Source organism: Myxocyprinus asiaticus, chromosome 39, assembly GCF_019703515.2.
Source record: "Myxocyprinus asiaticus isolate MX2 ecotype Aquarium Trade chromosome 39, UBuf_Myxa_2, whole genome shotgun sequence".
In the NCBI taxonomy this organism is placed as follows: Eukaryota; Metazoa; Chordata; class Actinopteri; order Cypriniformes; family Catostomidae; genus Myxocyprinus; species Myxocyprinus asiaticus.
The window spans coordinates 3,996,409-4,013,728 of NC_059382.1; the positions used below are offsets into that span (position 1 = coordinate 3,996,409).

The 17,320-nt window shown below is 36.8% G+C and overlaps 1 protein-coding gene across 2 annotated transcripts; it reads right to left on the minus strand.

The window, feature by feature from the left end:
• Positions 1-344: 344 nt before the first annotated feature.
• Positions 345-16,710, minus strand: LOC127429903 (dehydrogenase/reductase SDR family member 12-like). 2 transcript variants are annotated; one of them, XM_051679261.1, is made up of 10 exons: positions 16,589-16,710; positions 11,961-12,094; positions 8,432-8,514; positions 7,984-8,079; positions 7,407-7,488; positions 7,163-7,224; positions 6,977-7,081; positions 6,200-6,290; positions 5,293-5,430; positions 345-1,374 (listed from the first exon to the last, which is right to left on the minus strand). In XM_051679261.1, exons 1-10 carry the CDS (start codon positions 16,642-16,644, stop codon positions 1,259-1,261), a joined length of 963 nt encoding a protein of 320 aa, XP_051535221.1. In that variant the 5' UTR covers positions 16,645-16,710; the 3' UTR covers positions 345-1,258. The 2 variants fall into 2 exon arrangements, with proteins under 2 accessions (XP_051535221.1, XP_051535220.1); XM_051679260.1 differs by having other exon boundaries at positions 16,563-16,673.
• Between the last annotated feature and the right edge of the window lie 610 nt (positions 16,711-17,320).

Sequence of the window (17,320 nt, forward strand, 5' to 3'; positions counted from 1 at the left end):
CTCCCCCCTCCTCTTTTTTTTTTTTAATATAATAATTAATTCTAAAATCAGCATAAATTAAAGTAAATGATATATTCTTAAAATTGTACTTAGCAATAGTAAAGACACCTCTGCTTAAAAGGGCACCTTTAAATTTGTGAAAGAAAGGGGCAGGGGCATGCGCCCCTGTAGCCCCCGTTCTGTGCACGTCAGTGTTGTCATGGTGCTCAAGCACATTTACCCTTCAAATTTTGATTAATGCAAAATAAATAAATAAATAAATAAATGCCAAAAATCATCTCATCTGTTTATTGTAATACAAAAAAATGAATTAAAATAGCGTGTTAAATTCAGTACAACAAATATTACCATGATGTATATTTTATTTAAATTTTGCCTTTTTTTTTTTTTTACATTAAACTAATGAGAACGATGAGTTTATTTTTAAAATAAGTCACAATGCAAAAATAAATCTTAATTTTCTTAAAATTGGAACCATTGTCTTTTAACAAAATATAAATTTCAACATGCCTTCACAGATGTTTATTAATGTTTGACGAATGTGTCAAAGTACAGTCATCTCATTAATAATTAATAACCCAATCTGTATATGCAGTAATGCAATCAAATGTTATTGTCAGAACAGATGAATCTGATGTTTATAAATCACTTCCTCATTCTCTTGAACATCAGGTGACACTGTAAAAACCAAAGAAACGTCCAATCACTACCTCCCGAAACAGGAAGCGTCCTTTTCGGCCAGTTTTCAGGATGTCACCAGTTGATTGGCTGTGAGTGAGTGATTGACAGCTGTGGTGACTCCGGTCAGAACAGGTTCCCACCTGATTGACCTGATTCTTTGGAGTCACTGACACAGTGAGAGTAAAAACGCACTGTGATTGGCTGAGATTGATCACATGGTGTTGGGACCAATGAGCTGTCAGAAAAGAACGATTCCTACGTCTGCCATGACCAATGATAGAAGAGAATGAAATGTACAAGGAAACAGGACAGGGAGTACTAATTTTGAAAGAAAAATGTAGACACATTTAAGGATTTATTGAGCATGGCTGTCTTTCACACCTTCAAACTTTCAGAGTTCGGAGAATATTTATTCTATAAATGCTAAATAGATGCTAAATGTTTGGTATGAGAGGTTTACTGTAAGTTTATCCACACAGATTTTACTCATTAGACGGGTGAGACTAATCTGTCCATCAATTCAACTCAACATGTTGTGTGTTAGTGCTCTAAATCTATATTTGTACTGCAAGTGTGTTTAGTGAGGCTGAAAGCTCTTGGCGAGCTCTTCCATGGCGCTCATGAATTTCTGATCTTCCAGTTGTGAACTGTGCGTCCAGGCCAGTGGAAGGTGAGCAGACACCATCTGACGATCTAGAACACAAAAAAGACACAAGGAAATACAGATGGTCTAACACATACTGTCCCTCCAAATTATTTATATTGGCTAAAGGATCCGTGAGTGTAACAGAAGGGTTTCGGAAGTAAAAATCCCTTTAGAGAAATTGATAACGTATAAACAACACTTTTTAAACCTTTGAAGACAGACCTACCATGAGCTCCAAGGTTGAAATTTTGTATGCTTCTGTAGGAGAAGACTGACCATTTGAGGTTAGGGAGCGCTGATGTACGAAGTTCTGATGAAGCTGATGCAATTGTGCAAAATCTTGCAATTTTACTGCAATTTAACTAGGGATGTGCATGAGTAATTGATAAGGCTGACGATTTAACACATTAATTCAGTGCGATTTAATTATATTAAAAATAATGCGTAAAAAAAATGTGTCCCCGGAACGTAATATGGAATATTCTTATCATCGGAGCAATTCAAGCTTGAAGTACCACCTGTTTTCAGCAGGGGGCAGTAAGCAAAACTCCAGCTGTATAAGCAATGCACATCTTAGGGGCCGTTTACGCGACAAAGTTTTCAACTAAAAACGGAAAACTTTATGCGTTTTGGCTGTTCATTTACATGACAATGGCGTTTTGGGGCCTGAAAACGCAAACTTTTGAAAACGGGTTTTAAAGTGCATGTTTTTGAAAACGATGCTGTTATCGTCTCCGTGTAAACATACAAAAACGCGAATTTGTGTAAACAATGATGACATGCGCACGCGTATTACGTGTTATATAAAGAATGATTGATTGATAGGCATCAATTTGAGATGTATAATTATCAATATGAATACTGGTGTCTGTGCAAATAACAATAATCAACTATTTATTCATTTGGAGTGTTTTGTATGGAGTGTGAACATTGTACAGTAGGCAGAACCTGCAGTTTGAAAATCTTTAAATTAATGTATGGCTTCAGATGGGAAAAATGTATTTGTATTTTAAATGATATTTATTAACTTAATTTTATTTGATGTACCTTTACCCTGCAATTCATTCACCCACAGTTTATGTATATAGCCTATAGACAGACATGTGATGCCATGTACAGTATTCAATGATATGCTTGGAATATGAAAACATGAGGCAGTGAAAATGCATGTTAGATCCAGTGTACACAAGACCTCTCTCTCCGTCAGAAGATATCCATATATCAGAGTTCTGTCTGATATCCAAATCCAGTCAACATCAACAGCTTATGTTAACTTACTCTCCTACCAGCCCAAGAGTCAGCAGGGGAATACAGAAGAAGGCATGAGAGGAAGTGATGGTAAAAATGAGCAGAGTTCATTGAATAATCTTGAGAGTTCAGTCTATAGGCATGCGCGCCAGTACTTCAAAACAACACGCGAGACATTCAAAACTACAATGGCGGACTACAGGACTGTGTTTGTGCTGCTCAAGGTTTTGAGTTTATTGACGCTTCTCCAGTAAAGTAATTGTAGTAATAAAGCAACCTCATTGTCCGTACAGACAAAATTAGCAAGATGCTTTTGCCATCTTCATTGTTTGTATTCAACGTTCTGTGGAAGAATGCTTATGTGCGCAGGTGCATAGTGTTTCTTTACAAAGTGACATCGCCAACTACTGGCCTGGCATGCATAATACAGCGTTTTTAGTCGTTTTCGCGGATCTGTGTGAATGGGGATCGTTTTGACAACGTTGTCGTCTGTACGCGAAACTTTTCAAAAACGCAAAGGAAAAATGTTTCCGTTTTTAGTACATCGTTGTCATGAAAACGTACACTTATACAGAGAACAAACCACACTTACCCACAGCACAAAATGAGTCTCGATCTTGCGTTCAAACACAGCTTGATGGAGCGCAGCGATCTCAAGACGTGTTTTCAAACTACGTTAAACTACACACTGACCTAAAAACGTTTTGTTTATGACACGACGCAACCAAAGTGAGATGTTACAAAAGCGTCTGTCTGACACATATGAAAATTGACACGTCCTTAGACAAGCCCTTATAATAACTCTCGGACTGTATCGAATTCAATTGCAAAATGGATTGCTTTGAACTGTAGGCCAGTGATTGGCTTATGTTCAATAATATGGGAATAAACAATATACTTATCAATGCTTTACTCATCTGCCACAATAATGTAATGCATTTTAATTATCTGAATTATGATGTTTTATTATTATATATATATATATATATATATATATATATATATATATATATATATATATATATACACTATATATATAGTATATATTATTTATAATTACTTAATCATTATATATTGAATTATTGTTATTTGAGGGGCTTTCTCAGCAAATATTTAAACATGCGATTAATTGTAATTAATTCGATTAATTAATAAGAGTACCATGTAATTAATTCGATTAAAAATTTTAATCGATTGACAGCCTAGTAATCGAGTAATCGTTCTTCACCAGCTAGTCGACGATTAAAAACATGACTTGAATATCGCAAATTGATTTTCCTTTGCGCATTTGCCTGCCGTGAGCAGCGCTGAATTACACTACTTTCCCTCTAAATCTCTCACCAAATCTCACAGTTACAATTTAATCCACTGGGGAGGCGCTGTGGTTGTGTGCCGTCGAGGTGTTGGATGAGAGAAGAAGATATCATGGCGTCTTTGGTGTGTGCATTCAACAAGTGTGGCAATACTTGTAATATTTTTATTCTTATTGGTAATTGGTTCTTGTTACATACATAAACAGATCCTTGTCCATTTGAAAGAAAATGCGAAGCGGTACGAGAAACTCAGAATCTTATCAGACCAGTATGTGTGTGTATGTGCGTTAAATCTATGAACACTGACAGAGCGCATTTTATAAAAAGCCAACTTTCACCATTTGTTTTTCTGAATAATAAGAATTTGTTATTTCATACAGTTAGATGGTGCTCCTGCTTGGCTCTAGGCCTGACGCATCTCCTCTGGTGCCAGCTGGGTTTGTTGCCGATTTGTCGGTGAAGTATTGCACTACCAACAGACATTAAGTGACATCCACTAATCAAGTCCCATTTACCATGGAAACGGGTATCATGGTTGCTTTACAAGCATGTTGGAAGCCTTTTAAGTAGTTACCCAGCTAGTTAGCTATCTACCTAACGTTAGTTAATATGGGATGCTGCTTTAAAGTTAGTGCTCAAAAGACAGTGATGTAGTAATGTTTTCTGTTAAGAATAAAAAAAAGAAGAACAGTGATTTCATTTGTGTTGAGTAGCTCATTCAGTCCCTCAGTAGTACACTATACCTTTGCCTGGTTTTCCAAAATTCAAATGCTATTTAGATTGAATGAAATGTTGTGAATCATCCCAATTCCAGATTTTTATGAAATGTCTATGGAGAAAATGAATGGGGAAAATACTTAGTCTAAGTCTGTGTGGTTTCCCTGTGTTGCAGGGTCATAAGGTCGCTTTCATTCTAACCGTGTCTGGTACAAATACTCCGCCCACTACAGCTGCTCTGGACTACCGCCAACTTTCATTCTTAATCTCTCTCACTTGTTCTCCTTTCATCCTCTTCTTGCTCTTCCCCACTCCCTCTTTCTTGTTTGCTTTCATTCCTCCATTCTTCTTTTTTTATCTTTGCCTTCTCTCCCTCACTCTTCATCCTTCCTGCTTTTCTTTCTCTTTCACCGGTTGTTTTGTTTCCTGAAAGGCTCACTTGTTTTGGATGGATGCCATATTGTAGGAGACAGAGAGAAAGACGGTATCTCTGATCCAAAACCTAGTAAGTTGCCTACCTAGACAGCATTTTAAAGTATCATAGAGACATAAAAGGCAGTTCCAAAACTATTTTATAAGCCATAAAATATCTTAAGTTTGGCAAAGTCCTATGACAGTATTGTGTGTAGGCGACAATCGCAGAATGCATTGCGATGAATGGTCTTGTGTGGGCATGCGTTTGCTCACCCTGAAAAAAACGCCCGCTGGGATTCTTGACAGCAGCCTCTGACACAGCGAGCCAAATGACCGTATCAGCTCCCTGGTCTGGAGTCCTCAAACGCTCTTTCATCGAGCTGTGGAACTCAGGCATTGTGTTCGCAATGGCTACAGAGAGAGATGGAGAGAAAAATATAACCAACACCTTCTGAATGCTGTTATAACCCTTTGACCAAAATCTGTGCCGGTTCTCAGACGACAAAAAGACTTCAGTCCAAATAAATGATTTTAATTTATTTTTTTAGTAAACTTTTTGTTATTTTGCATTTCATTTAAAGGTGCACTTAGTTATATTTGTGCTTGTGTTCTGCTGGCAGCTAAAAACAATGCAAATCATGCAAAAAGACAAGTTAGAGTGAGGCACTTACAATGGAAGTGAATGAAGGCCAGTTTTTGAACGTTAAAATACTCACTGTTTCAAAAGTATAGCCACAAGACATAAACAGTATGAGTGTAAACATGATTTGAGTGTGATATCACTTACTAACCTTTTCTGTGTAAAGCTACAGCCAATTTTACAACTTCGTTGCCATGACGACGTAATGTCAAGAAACCCTAAAACGCTGTAAATATTGCAATTTAAACGACTTTACAGCTCATTGTTTTTAGAGAAAAAGCTTCACATTTCTGCCTTTAAGCCCTCCAAATGTTGGCCACCAAAAAGCAAAGATTTTTGCTTTTTTATAGAAAAGGGGGGTGAGTCGAAATTATTTTTTGTAATAATCAACATTATGCCACAAATGTGGATTGAACCCGGAATATTCCTTTAAAACTGATGTAACTAGAGTCTTTCCTTGTAGTCTCAATGAATACCAAAACAGTTCTTTAATTAAAACCTATGATAGTAGTGTGTGTGTGTGTGTGTGTGTTTGTTTACTTGGCGTATCAACCCAGCCCGGGTGCATCACAGAGAAGTGGATGTTTGGATGAGCTTTAGCAATCTGCTCCGTCATCACAACCTGCTGCCTCTAAGAACACAAATGAATAAAACACTGAAAACAGTTCTGATATCACAAGAGTTACTTGTTAAAGTAATACACACAACTACTAAAATCACTGTAATGCAGTGATTTACAATGAATTAAAGCATTATTTTAAACCAAAACTGTCATCATTTGTCAAAACAAGTTTATAACATAGTTAAAACAAGTTTAGTCATGAAACTCTATATGAGTGCAATCCGATGGGTCTTTTGACATGCAATTTCTCTTTGTCCAACATTTAAATTGCCTTAGTTGTTTGCTGGTAATCCGGGTTTCACTGCAGTGTGCTATGAAGAGTTTTCCCTTTGAAACCCTTCTCCTCCCCAGCACCACAGTCTAGATCTGCTTCAAGGGGATCGTATGTATGTCAAACTGTGCAGCAGCAGGAGCATGTCTGTGTATTTTTAATTGCGCAGCAGCATGTCTCACATGCTCAACTCAGAATGTCTGTGTATGTTGTAGCAGTAGCAAGTCATTCTACTCAGATCTAGTCCGCCAAGACCAAACCTACCAACTTGTCATATCCATTATTACACCTTAAATATATTAGTTGTCATGACTGAACATCAAATCAAACAGGTTCAGCTAAGTGTTTTGGATGTGGACACAAGCACTGTCTTTGGTCTGAACTAAACATACACGTGAGAGTGTATCTCATGTACAAAATGTACCTTGTGCTGTGCATACACCATAGTGCCGTCGTATCCTCCCCTCTCAGACTGCAGGTTTTCTGTTCGCAATTTCTGCACCAGCATCCCACCTGATGATACTGTTATCTAGAAGAGATAGAGAGAGCAGATGAGAGCTGGTGACCCATCTGACCTCTCCGTCTCAGATTCTCTCTCTGGTGTACTCACCACTCTCGGGTCAGGGCTCTTCTCCAGCAGAGGAATGAGGCACTTGATGAGAATGTACACAGCTGGACAACAGAACAAAGAGACGGAGAGGAAAAAACCCCCAAATGGGATCAAATTAAAACAGTCTGTAATGATGTGTCAGTGTTTGTTTGTGAAAGATACTAGGTATAAGTTAGTCGGAAAGGCTTAGAGATCTTTCGGTCCTTAAATGAGATTTAGTTGTTTTTGAGAGTTTGTAACTTACCCAGAGAGTTACTGGCAAAGCTTTTCTCCAAGCCTTCTCCATTCACCTCCCTCTTCGTCATCATACAGCCAGCATTATTGATCTGTTTCATTCATATCAATCAAACAGTGAATCAATTGAATAAATAACCATTCAATGAATCAATCAACCAAGCAACGATTCATCAATCTATCAAGTAATCTATCAACCCTAATAAAAAAAGCAATAGAAACCCTCACAGAAGTTCAAATGGTTTTATTGGTTATAATGGGAATTGTGGTAATACTGGTAATGTGATGGCTTCTATTTGTGGCATGTTATGTCTAGCAAATACCATTACGGACCAATACATATCTGTAATAAAAACCAATACAAACCTTCAGTAAATACTAATGGAATATGGCCCAAAACATACAACACTCATAATGTTATTTGTAGTGGAAACCATTCGAAATTCAATTGTTTGTTCTCTTTTTCAACAGGGACAACCAACCAAGCCAATCAAATAATCCTTACATCTACTGGCTGGTTTTGTAGTTAATCAGTTAAAAATACTACATTTATATATTTAACTTAGAGAGATGGAAGACAGCCTCACCAGAGTGTTAAGAGTTTTGTACTTTTTCTTAAAAGACTCAGCAAACTCCCACACCTTCTTGGTCTCAGACAGATCCAATATGTGCACATAGATTTCCTGAAACCAGGTGAAAAGGCCACAGGTCATGTACAGTATTTTAGCAGAACATCCAGAATTACAAACAGATGTAGAGCTGTAAATCTGTTTCCAGTGTGAAGATAACAAGTTTGTGGACCTTTTCAATGAGCTTTTGAACGTATGTGAAGTAATTTGCACACTATTACAGTATTCTTCATTTAGCAGAAGTAAGAAACCAGGAGTTTGTTGTCTTGCTCAATGGTGTAATGATGGTAGCTCATAAACTGGCCTTTCTGGGGTTTGATTCAATGACCTTTGGATTACCACCAGCCTATCCGTTTAACTACTAAGCCACAACCTACATATCCCAATCTTTTAAATAAATGCATACTTTGTTTCCAGACTCCTTGACGATCTCCGCTTTGGCTTCCTCTGCCTTGTCCTTGTTCCTGCAAACCATGTGGATCGTACCACCTTGAGGAAAAGGAAATACACAGTTTACAATTGGACACTCATATGATCTATAAAAAAGCCCTGATCATCAGCGTTAGGTGCATAAATATTAGCCAAAATAAGACTTTGCCCCTGAATTTCTGCTAAAATAATAATGACTCTTCCTGGTTTATCTTTAATCTGTTTGAGACATTTGAATTGTAGATGCTTACTTATCAGTGTAATGACTCCCCTGCTCTTACTTGAGACAGCACTAAAGAAAACATGTCCTCACCATATCTTCCCAAATTTTTCAGCTTCCTGCGGGGAAAGATGCGTTTTTTTAAGAAACACTATATTATATTTCTTACACTTAAGAAGAGAAATAACCTTCCTTCTTTTTATGGGGTGCCCCAACCCATTCACATTCCATGTGGAAAGAGACAATCCACTCATATTAACATTTTACATTTTGACATTTTAGAAAAAATTGACTGTGTCAAAAATAAAATTATAAAGACCACATTCCAACATTAGTGCAACAATCAAACCCCAAACTTCCCCCTGAACCAAACAAACAGAACAAAGAAAAACGTGTGCATTAATCCCGCGCACGACAGCGCCAACTGCAGTCCCTCCCTCTAAACTCAAACAGTCAAAGAGCCCCCGCGACAACTTTGCCGTCAGATTGCTCAAGTCCAGTGTTTCTATACAAATTTTGTGAGACAGAATTACACAACAGAAGATAATCTATAAAACAAACCCCAGCCAATAGGCGGAATAAACACAAAGAACGTGTAGATTCATCCACATAACTGTCCCGAAGGTGTGTTCCTCCACAAAACAAACTCCAGCCGCTAGGCGGAACTTGCACAAAAAAAAAAAAAAAAAAAAAAGGGCGCTCAGCTTCCTCGAACAGTCAAATGAATGTTCAGTGAGCCAGCCCTTTTGGTTGCAACATGAGTGCAACAAATGACCTAATCACTCCAATGACTTGCAAGAATCACTCTACAAAACAAACTCCAACCAATAGTAGGCATAAGCACAAAGAGCATGCAGATTCATCCACAACACTGTCCCGAAGGAGTGTGTCTACACAAAACAAACTCCAGCCACTAGGCGGAACCAGCACAAAAAGAAACAAAAAAGGTGTTCAGTTTCCTCGGACAGTCAAGTGAATTTTCAGTGAGTCGGTCCACATGGCTGCAACTTGAGTACCACAAAATAACTTACTCCACTGACTTTATGAAGGACATCGCTTGCTGGGGACATGTAAATGTTTTACAGCCATCTTTAGCATCTATTCTCAATTTTGCCGGGAACATCAGTGCAAAAGTGACCTTCCATTGATTTAAGAGTTTCTTGCATTCCTTGAATCGATCACGTTTCTCTCTTGTCGAATTTGCAAAGTCTGGGAACAAGAAAATGCTGTGGTTCTTTCAAGAAAGCCTTCCTTTATTCCTTGCCTTGCGTAACACAAGATCTTTATCGGATGATCTCAGAAATTTGGCCAGAATTGATCGGGGTCTGTCTCCCTCAGCGGATCGCCGAGCCGGAACCCTGTGAGCTCACTCGATTTCCAGCTTATGGCCTGTTATATCGAGCAGAGTCGGAAGGATCCAGTCTAGGAATTTCACCATATCCTGTCCTTCTTCACCCTCAGGAATTCCGACAAAACGAATGTTATTCCGCCGGCTACGTCCTCCAACTTCTCCCAGAGACGCTCCAAATCCACCTTGGTCGCTAGCGGATTAGCAGATAATTCCCTCTCCAATGACTCCAGATAATCGATACATTTCTCGACATCCCCCACTCTTGTAACCACCTCAGTAAATTTTGTCTCCATGGCAGTGATCGATCGATGTATTACAACAAGATCCTCCAAGTCAACAACGACCTTCGTCAGCATTGCCGACATGTTCAAAATTTTTCGCAGAATATCCTGAAACTCTCTAACCAAATCGACTCCTGGGCTTGAGGCCTCTGTGGGAGTGTCAGCTTGAGCATGTAAGTGTCTTTTAATGTCTCCAGATCCCAAGGATTTTAAATTCTTTGACATATTGTCCTCCTAGAACAGTTATGGAACAGAGTGTATCGAATCTCACCGATTTATGACAATAATAGTGTTAAAACTAGCAAAGTGCGCAGAGCTCGCCGTTCACACGTCTGAACCTTGCATGGCGTCACGTGACTCCCTATTTGATGTGTATGTTTACATCTGGAAGACGTATTTTTTTATGTTTTTTGCCCATCTGCAATACGTCTATAAGAAGCTTGCTCTTGGATGTCAATAAGACATTCAGCAGATGTCTTTGAGACATTTCTGATTTAGAATGTAAGTCTGATCTTTTTAAGATGTTTAGCAGATGTTAATCAGATTGCGATGCTTTCCAGATGAAAAGATCTAAAACAGACTTCTTGGAGATGTACGTGTACTCTCTGGGTTGTGGGATTGCAGTCTGAATTGAATGCGATGAGATCAAAAGAGTGCATACCGTGAAATAATTCTAAAACAACATGTCTTTCTATTGCATTGTGTTCGCAGGCTACACTCTGCAATGAAAATTAAACACAACTAGTCCGATTTGTGAACGAATTAATCTTATGAGACCGTTCTTTTGATGAACTACTCAAAACGGCTCACCAACTTAACAGTTACCAGTCTGAATCAGTCTGATGAATCTTTCACTGAATCAGTCAGAGTGGTTACTAAATCAACATGTGACTCACTTTATGAACCACAAGTCTTTGCTTTCAGTCAGTCTAACTCAAAATGAAGAACTGTTTTGTGTACTTAAAGGTTCATGAAATGTAAATCAGTCATTACACTTGATGTTCATATGACAATGTGTAGTTAAAGAGACACATTTTCGATCAAATATAAAAATAAAAGCATCAAAAATATTTAACAAATACAAGATATAGTTACAAATTTTCTAATTATATATATAAAAAATCTACATTTATTAGTTTATACAATTTGTATAACTAGTAGTATTCTGTAGGAAGCACTGATGTACACTACATGGCAAAACACATGTGAACCCAAACACCACAATCATATGTACTTGTTGAACATTTAATTTCAAAACCATGGTTATTAATAGGGGGTTGGTCCTCACTTTGTTGCTATAACAGCTTCTACTTTCAAAAGGCTTTGCATTAGATGAATAAACATGGCTGTGGGGATTTGTTCTCATCCAAACACAAGTGTGTCAGTGTGATCAAGTGGTGATGGGGTCTGGCTCACTGTCTATGTTTTAATTCACACCAATAGAGTTAAGGTCTGGACTTTGTGCACACAGGGCCACTGTCATAGTGGAATAGAAGAGGCATGCCCCATTCTACAGATGGGGATATGTACATACTTTTGGCCATACAGTGTATAACACCATGGACACTTGGTTATTTCGATCTTGAACTAAGACACCAGAGAGATATTATTTAACATTCTAGCTAAAGTGATTGCTGTTGCCAACGAATCAAACCTTTCTTGGCAATGGCCATGGCGGCTGCTTTTCCGATGCCACTGTTCGCTCCGGTTATCATGAAGGATCGGCCCGCCATTGACACCTCCAGGTCTTTCTCCACGAAGTTTTTAGATGCAGACACGAAAGCCCCCCTGGGACACATACATTTAATTAGTCTTGATGTGTGACAGGGTTATTCAATTAACTGTTGACTTGCACCAGAATAAAAAAATCTTGACTTGAACCTGTACACCCAGTGTATCTTAGTCCTCAAATACAGCACATTAGTTCAACTGACTAATTTGTGAACTTTGAACTTCTTATATCTAAAACTTTTCAACAACGCACTTTGTCGAAGTGGAGAATCTAAATAACTGTTTCAGTATGCAAGAAAGGAAAAATGGGAAAAAAAGTGTCTTAAAGCAGTGGTTCTAGTGGGTCGCAGGTCTGCTCAAATAGGGTCGTGGACAGCAGGGAAAAACAATGCTAAATGCTGTTAATGAAGTACAACAGACCATATAATCATGTATAGGTAGGATAGCAAAATAAATAGGCTAAGTAACAAACTCTGCAGTATTGTGGTGCAAATTCATCTGTTATTTGGTAGAAGCCAGTGGCATAGCCAAGGGTGGGCCGAGGTCCACCCAAATTAGACTCAGGTCCACCCAAAATATTACAGACCATTTTTTTCTCTCTCTCTCCCCTTTTCTCCCCAGTTTGGAATGCCCAATTCCCAGTGCACTCTAAGTCCTCATGGTGGTGTAGTGACCATGTGGAGGTTAACCCAATGTGACTCTACCCACCCTAGCAACTGGGCCAATTGGTTGCTTAGGAAGCCTGACTGGAGTCACTCAGCACACCCTGGATTTGAACTTGTGACTCCAGGTGTGGTAGTCAGTGTCTTTACTTGCTGAGCTACCCAGACCCCCCATAAATTCTGATTTCTGACATTGTGAAAGAACTGTTTGATGCACCGCTTCTCTGTTGTTAGGGAATATTTGATTTTAAAAAATTTGGGTGAAAACTTGGCCCATCCATTTTTATTGAGGCCCACCCAAGAGTAATTTCCTGGCTATGCCCTTGGTAGAAGCTAGTCAAACTATGGACAGGTGGAGTGACATGCCCTTATAGTCGAAAAACATGAACCCTGCATGGTAAAAAAAATAAAAAATAAAGTGACCCATGCTACATTAAATATGGGTTCACTTGCATTTAAAATACATTTAGAGAGACATTTAGAAACAAAAATTGTCAGTTTTCCTATTCAGACTGTCATGTTAAAGATTTTGCATTAGAATTTTATAATGCAAGTGCTTTTATAAAATTATAAGCTTCATATTTCTACCATTAAACCCTCTTAAAATTCCCCCCATTCACTTTCATTGTAAGTGCCTCACTGTAACCTCAAGTTTTGCTTTTTTTAAAGAAAAGGAGGGACAAGTCTGTTTTTTTATTTTTTATTTATTTATTTATTTATTTTGCCACAAATGCTGTCGATTAAGCTTAATATGCATTGAACCTGGAATAGTCCTTTATTACATTTCAATGTTTGATTTTAAAATGAATTTTTTTCCCTAAAATTTTGATTCTGTAATATATTTGCTTATATTTATATTATGTATTTCTGCTGTACAGAACTTTGGCTCAACTTCTGCTGATTTCAGAATCAGAATCAGAATGAGCTTTATTGCCAAGTATGCTTACACACACACACAAGGAATTTGTCATGTTGTCAGAAGCTTCCAGTGCAAGACAATGCAATGTGTATACATACATACAAACATATGCATTTAAACATTATATATATATATATATATATATATATATATATATATATATATATATATATATATATAGTGACATAAAAAAATCATAAAAAAATATGATATAACAGATTAAAAAAAAGAGAAATATACAATAGTGCAATAATGTTGATTGAATATTTTATATACAGATATACAGTTATGTGCAGGTGATGTAATGTATTGAAGAAGAGGTAGGTTATGTTATAGATTACAAATGAAATATGGATATAAGTAGGAATGGATGGTTTGAATATTGCACATGATTGTATTGACCAAAGGATTTGGCAGCAGTTTTAACTTTTCATGAGGTGGATGGCCTGAGGGAAAAAACTGTTCCTGTGCCTGGCTTCAGATGTGCTTTTTAAATTAATGACTTGACAAAAAAAAAAACATCTCCTTTTGCAAGATAAACAATTTTGCTATTGTGTTGGATCACGACTAAATTACTAATATAAAATCTTGGTCCTGAAGGAAAACTAGTTGAGAACTGCTGTCCTAAAGTGTCTCCTTGCATCATCGCTTAGCTAATGAGAGCGAGCCATCAGTGCACCCTCTGATACGGCCGCTCCTGGTATCAGCGGCCCTTGTGCCCTTGACCCGATGTCAAAGACTGGCTTTGTCCGTGCGTGCCAGCCAGTAGACACCAGGGTGGAGAGATAAAGAGGCGCAAGGAGGCACCAGGGGGGAAACTATGATCTCTTGGTAAATGCATTCACTGTTACGGAAGATGTGTGTGCTATTATGGGGCGTGAGGGGTTGACTCGGGTGACACTGAATTGGGGGGGAAACACAGAGATGCAAAAGCCACTGATAGACAACTGGCAGCAATGAGACAATGCAAAAAAAGACAGTCTGAGAGGTCGTTTTGACTCCAAAATTAACTTAGTATAATTTTAATGAGGAATTCTTAATGAGGACTTCATGCAAAAGCACACACTACAAGCAAACCTGTTAAAACAACACAAATATGTCATCCCCGAGCTCTCAAAGCGTGCTAACAATGACACATGATGTTTTGTGTTATTTTTAACACATTCATTGTAAGAGTTATGCTTATGTGTATGACTTACTTTCTTGAACTGAACACAAACAGATATGTTTAAAAGAATATCTCAGCTCTGTAGGTCTATACAATGCAAGTGAAAGGTGGTCAGAACTTTGAAGCTCAAAAAAAGCATATAAAAGCTGCATAAAAGTAATCCGTACAACTCCAGTGGTTTAATTTAAGTCCTTTTTTCCTATAAATTCTCCTCCCTGCCCAGTAGGTGGCGATATGGACGAAGAATGTGAATCGCCAAAAACAAAAGGGGAAAAATGTGGAAATGAAAGTGGACATTTATCATAAAAAGGACTTAAATATTGATCTGTTTGTCACCCACACCTATCATATCGCCTCTGAAGATCTGGATCAAACAGCTGGAGTTATATGGATTACTTTTATGCTGCCTGTATGTACTTTTTAAAGTTCTGGCCACCATTCACTTGCATTGTATGGACCCACAGAGCCTAAATATTCTTCTAAAAATCTACATTTGTTTTCAGCAGTTGAAAGAACTTCATACACTTCTAGGATGGCATGAGGGTGAGTAAATGATGAGAAAATGAGTGAACTATTCCTATTAAATAAAAGATGTGTTATGCAAATTTGAGCAAATGAATATTATCTTTAGGTGAACAACTTGTTCCCACATATTTATTTTTCAAATGATCATTTTAATACACAATTCTAGGTAGAAGCAAAAATTAAGGTAGGTCTATGGTCAAGTGTGAAACATTTTATTTCTAAAGCATCTTTCCCAACCCTGTTCCTGGAGCAACCCAGTACTATTTTGGATGTCTCCCTTATTTAACACACCTGATTGAACTCATCAGTTCCTTAGGAGAGACTCCATGAATTGCATTTGGTGTGCCAGATAATGGAGACATTCAAAATGTGCAGTGCTGGGCTACTTCAGGAGCAGGGAAACGCTCTAGACCAATAGCACCCTAATATTTGGATGAATATCAATCCAATTTAAGGTTAAAACCGTTTCAGGTTTAGTTCACCTCATAAATTTGATATGTGTCTTTCTTCTACCTCTTACTAAGGGTAAACTAAAAATACAGAATTTGTTAATGCACACAAACACTTCAATACACTATAGATACAATAAATCCAGAATTCTGTCCCAAAAGCTTAACATGTCACCATTATTTGAGATAGGCAGGTATCGCAGAATAGCTAAGATCTGACACACTGTATAGGTGATATGACTAAGTTATAAATTGCATGGGTAAGTAATATTATATATAAAAATATATTCTATTCTATTTATTTTGTCCACTTTAATTGACCAATATTTTGTAGTTAACAAAACTTTTTTTAAATAACATCTCTAAAATAGTAGATGCACACAATTATTTTCTATTCCATTATTTTGTCATATTATACAATCCAAAATATTTTAGCTTATTTTAAAAATGTACGCATTTCAGTTTCAAAAAAAAAATTCCATCAAATTTAATTGTGTAATTTAAAAATAATAATAATAATTATTATTATGATAAATAATAAAACTTAAAATATTATGCTTTTTATTTGTTAAAGGTTACTCAATTCAATTTGATGGAATTTTATGAAATTGAAATGCGTAAATGTTAAAATATTTTTTGAGTGTATTAAAATAGGCTATAATAATCTAAAAGTACGTTTCATGATATTTACCACTGAATTATTTTAACTTAATGAAGGGATCTGCTTTGCATTGTAGCTAATGTTTGTTAATGTTATTATAATTACAATGTGAAATATTAATGTTATTATATAATGTGTTACCATTTGTAAAGCAGTGCAGCTCTTACTTCGTGAATTCGGTGAGTCCTTTCAGGAACCATGCCGAGTTGCGGTACAGAGACATTCTCACACCCCGAACTGTGGCTCAGGTCACCCGCTGTCCTGGTAGATGCTCGTCGGTGCTTTTAAGAGGGACCGCCGGGGTCACATGAGTGGGGAGCCCCACACCACACACCGTGGGTCCACATTGGCTGCCCTCTAGCGGTGATGAAAGAAATAACACACATCAAACTTCACATCTTTCTTGAGCAATTTATTTTGTCCACTATAGTTGACAAAGATTTCTTAAAATAACATCTAAGAGAAATTAAGTTCTAGTGTATATTTAAGACAGACTAGTCATGACAAATGTTTGATAGTAATATTATATTATATTATATTGTATTATATTATATTATATTATTTTATATTATACTGTATTATATTATATTATTGATATAAATAATAATATTTTTGGATTTTCTGATTTAAAAAGTTTCTGTTATTATTTTAATGTTATTATTATGTTAATGACATTAAATAATAACAGATTTTTTAAAAGCAGAAAACATAAAAAATTAATAATAATAATAACAATAATAATAATTGTTAATATTTTGTATTATAATTATTATTATTAATGTCACGTAAATAATGCTTATTTAATTAAAAAACTTTTTTTTTTTATTAATATTTTGTATTTTCCTTATTGTCTTATTTATTTTTGATGAACAGTATTCAAAAATACCACAGGGGAATAC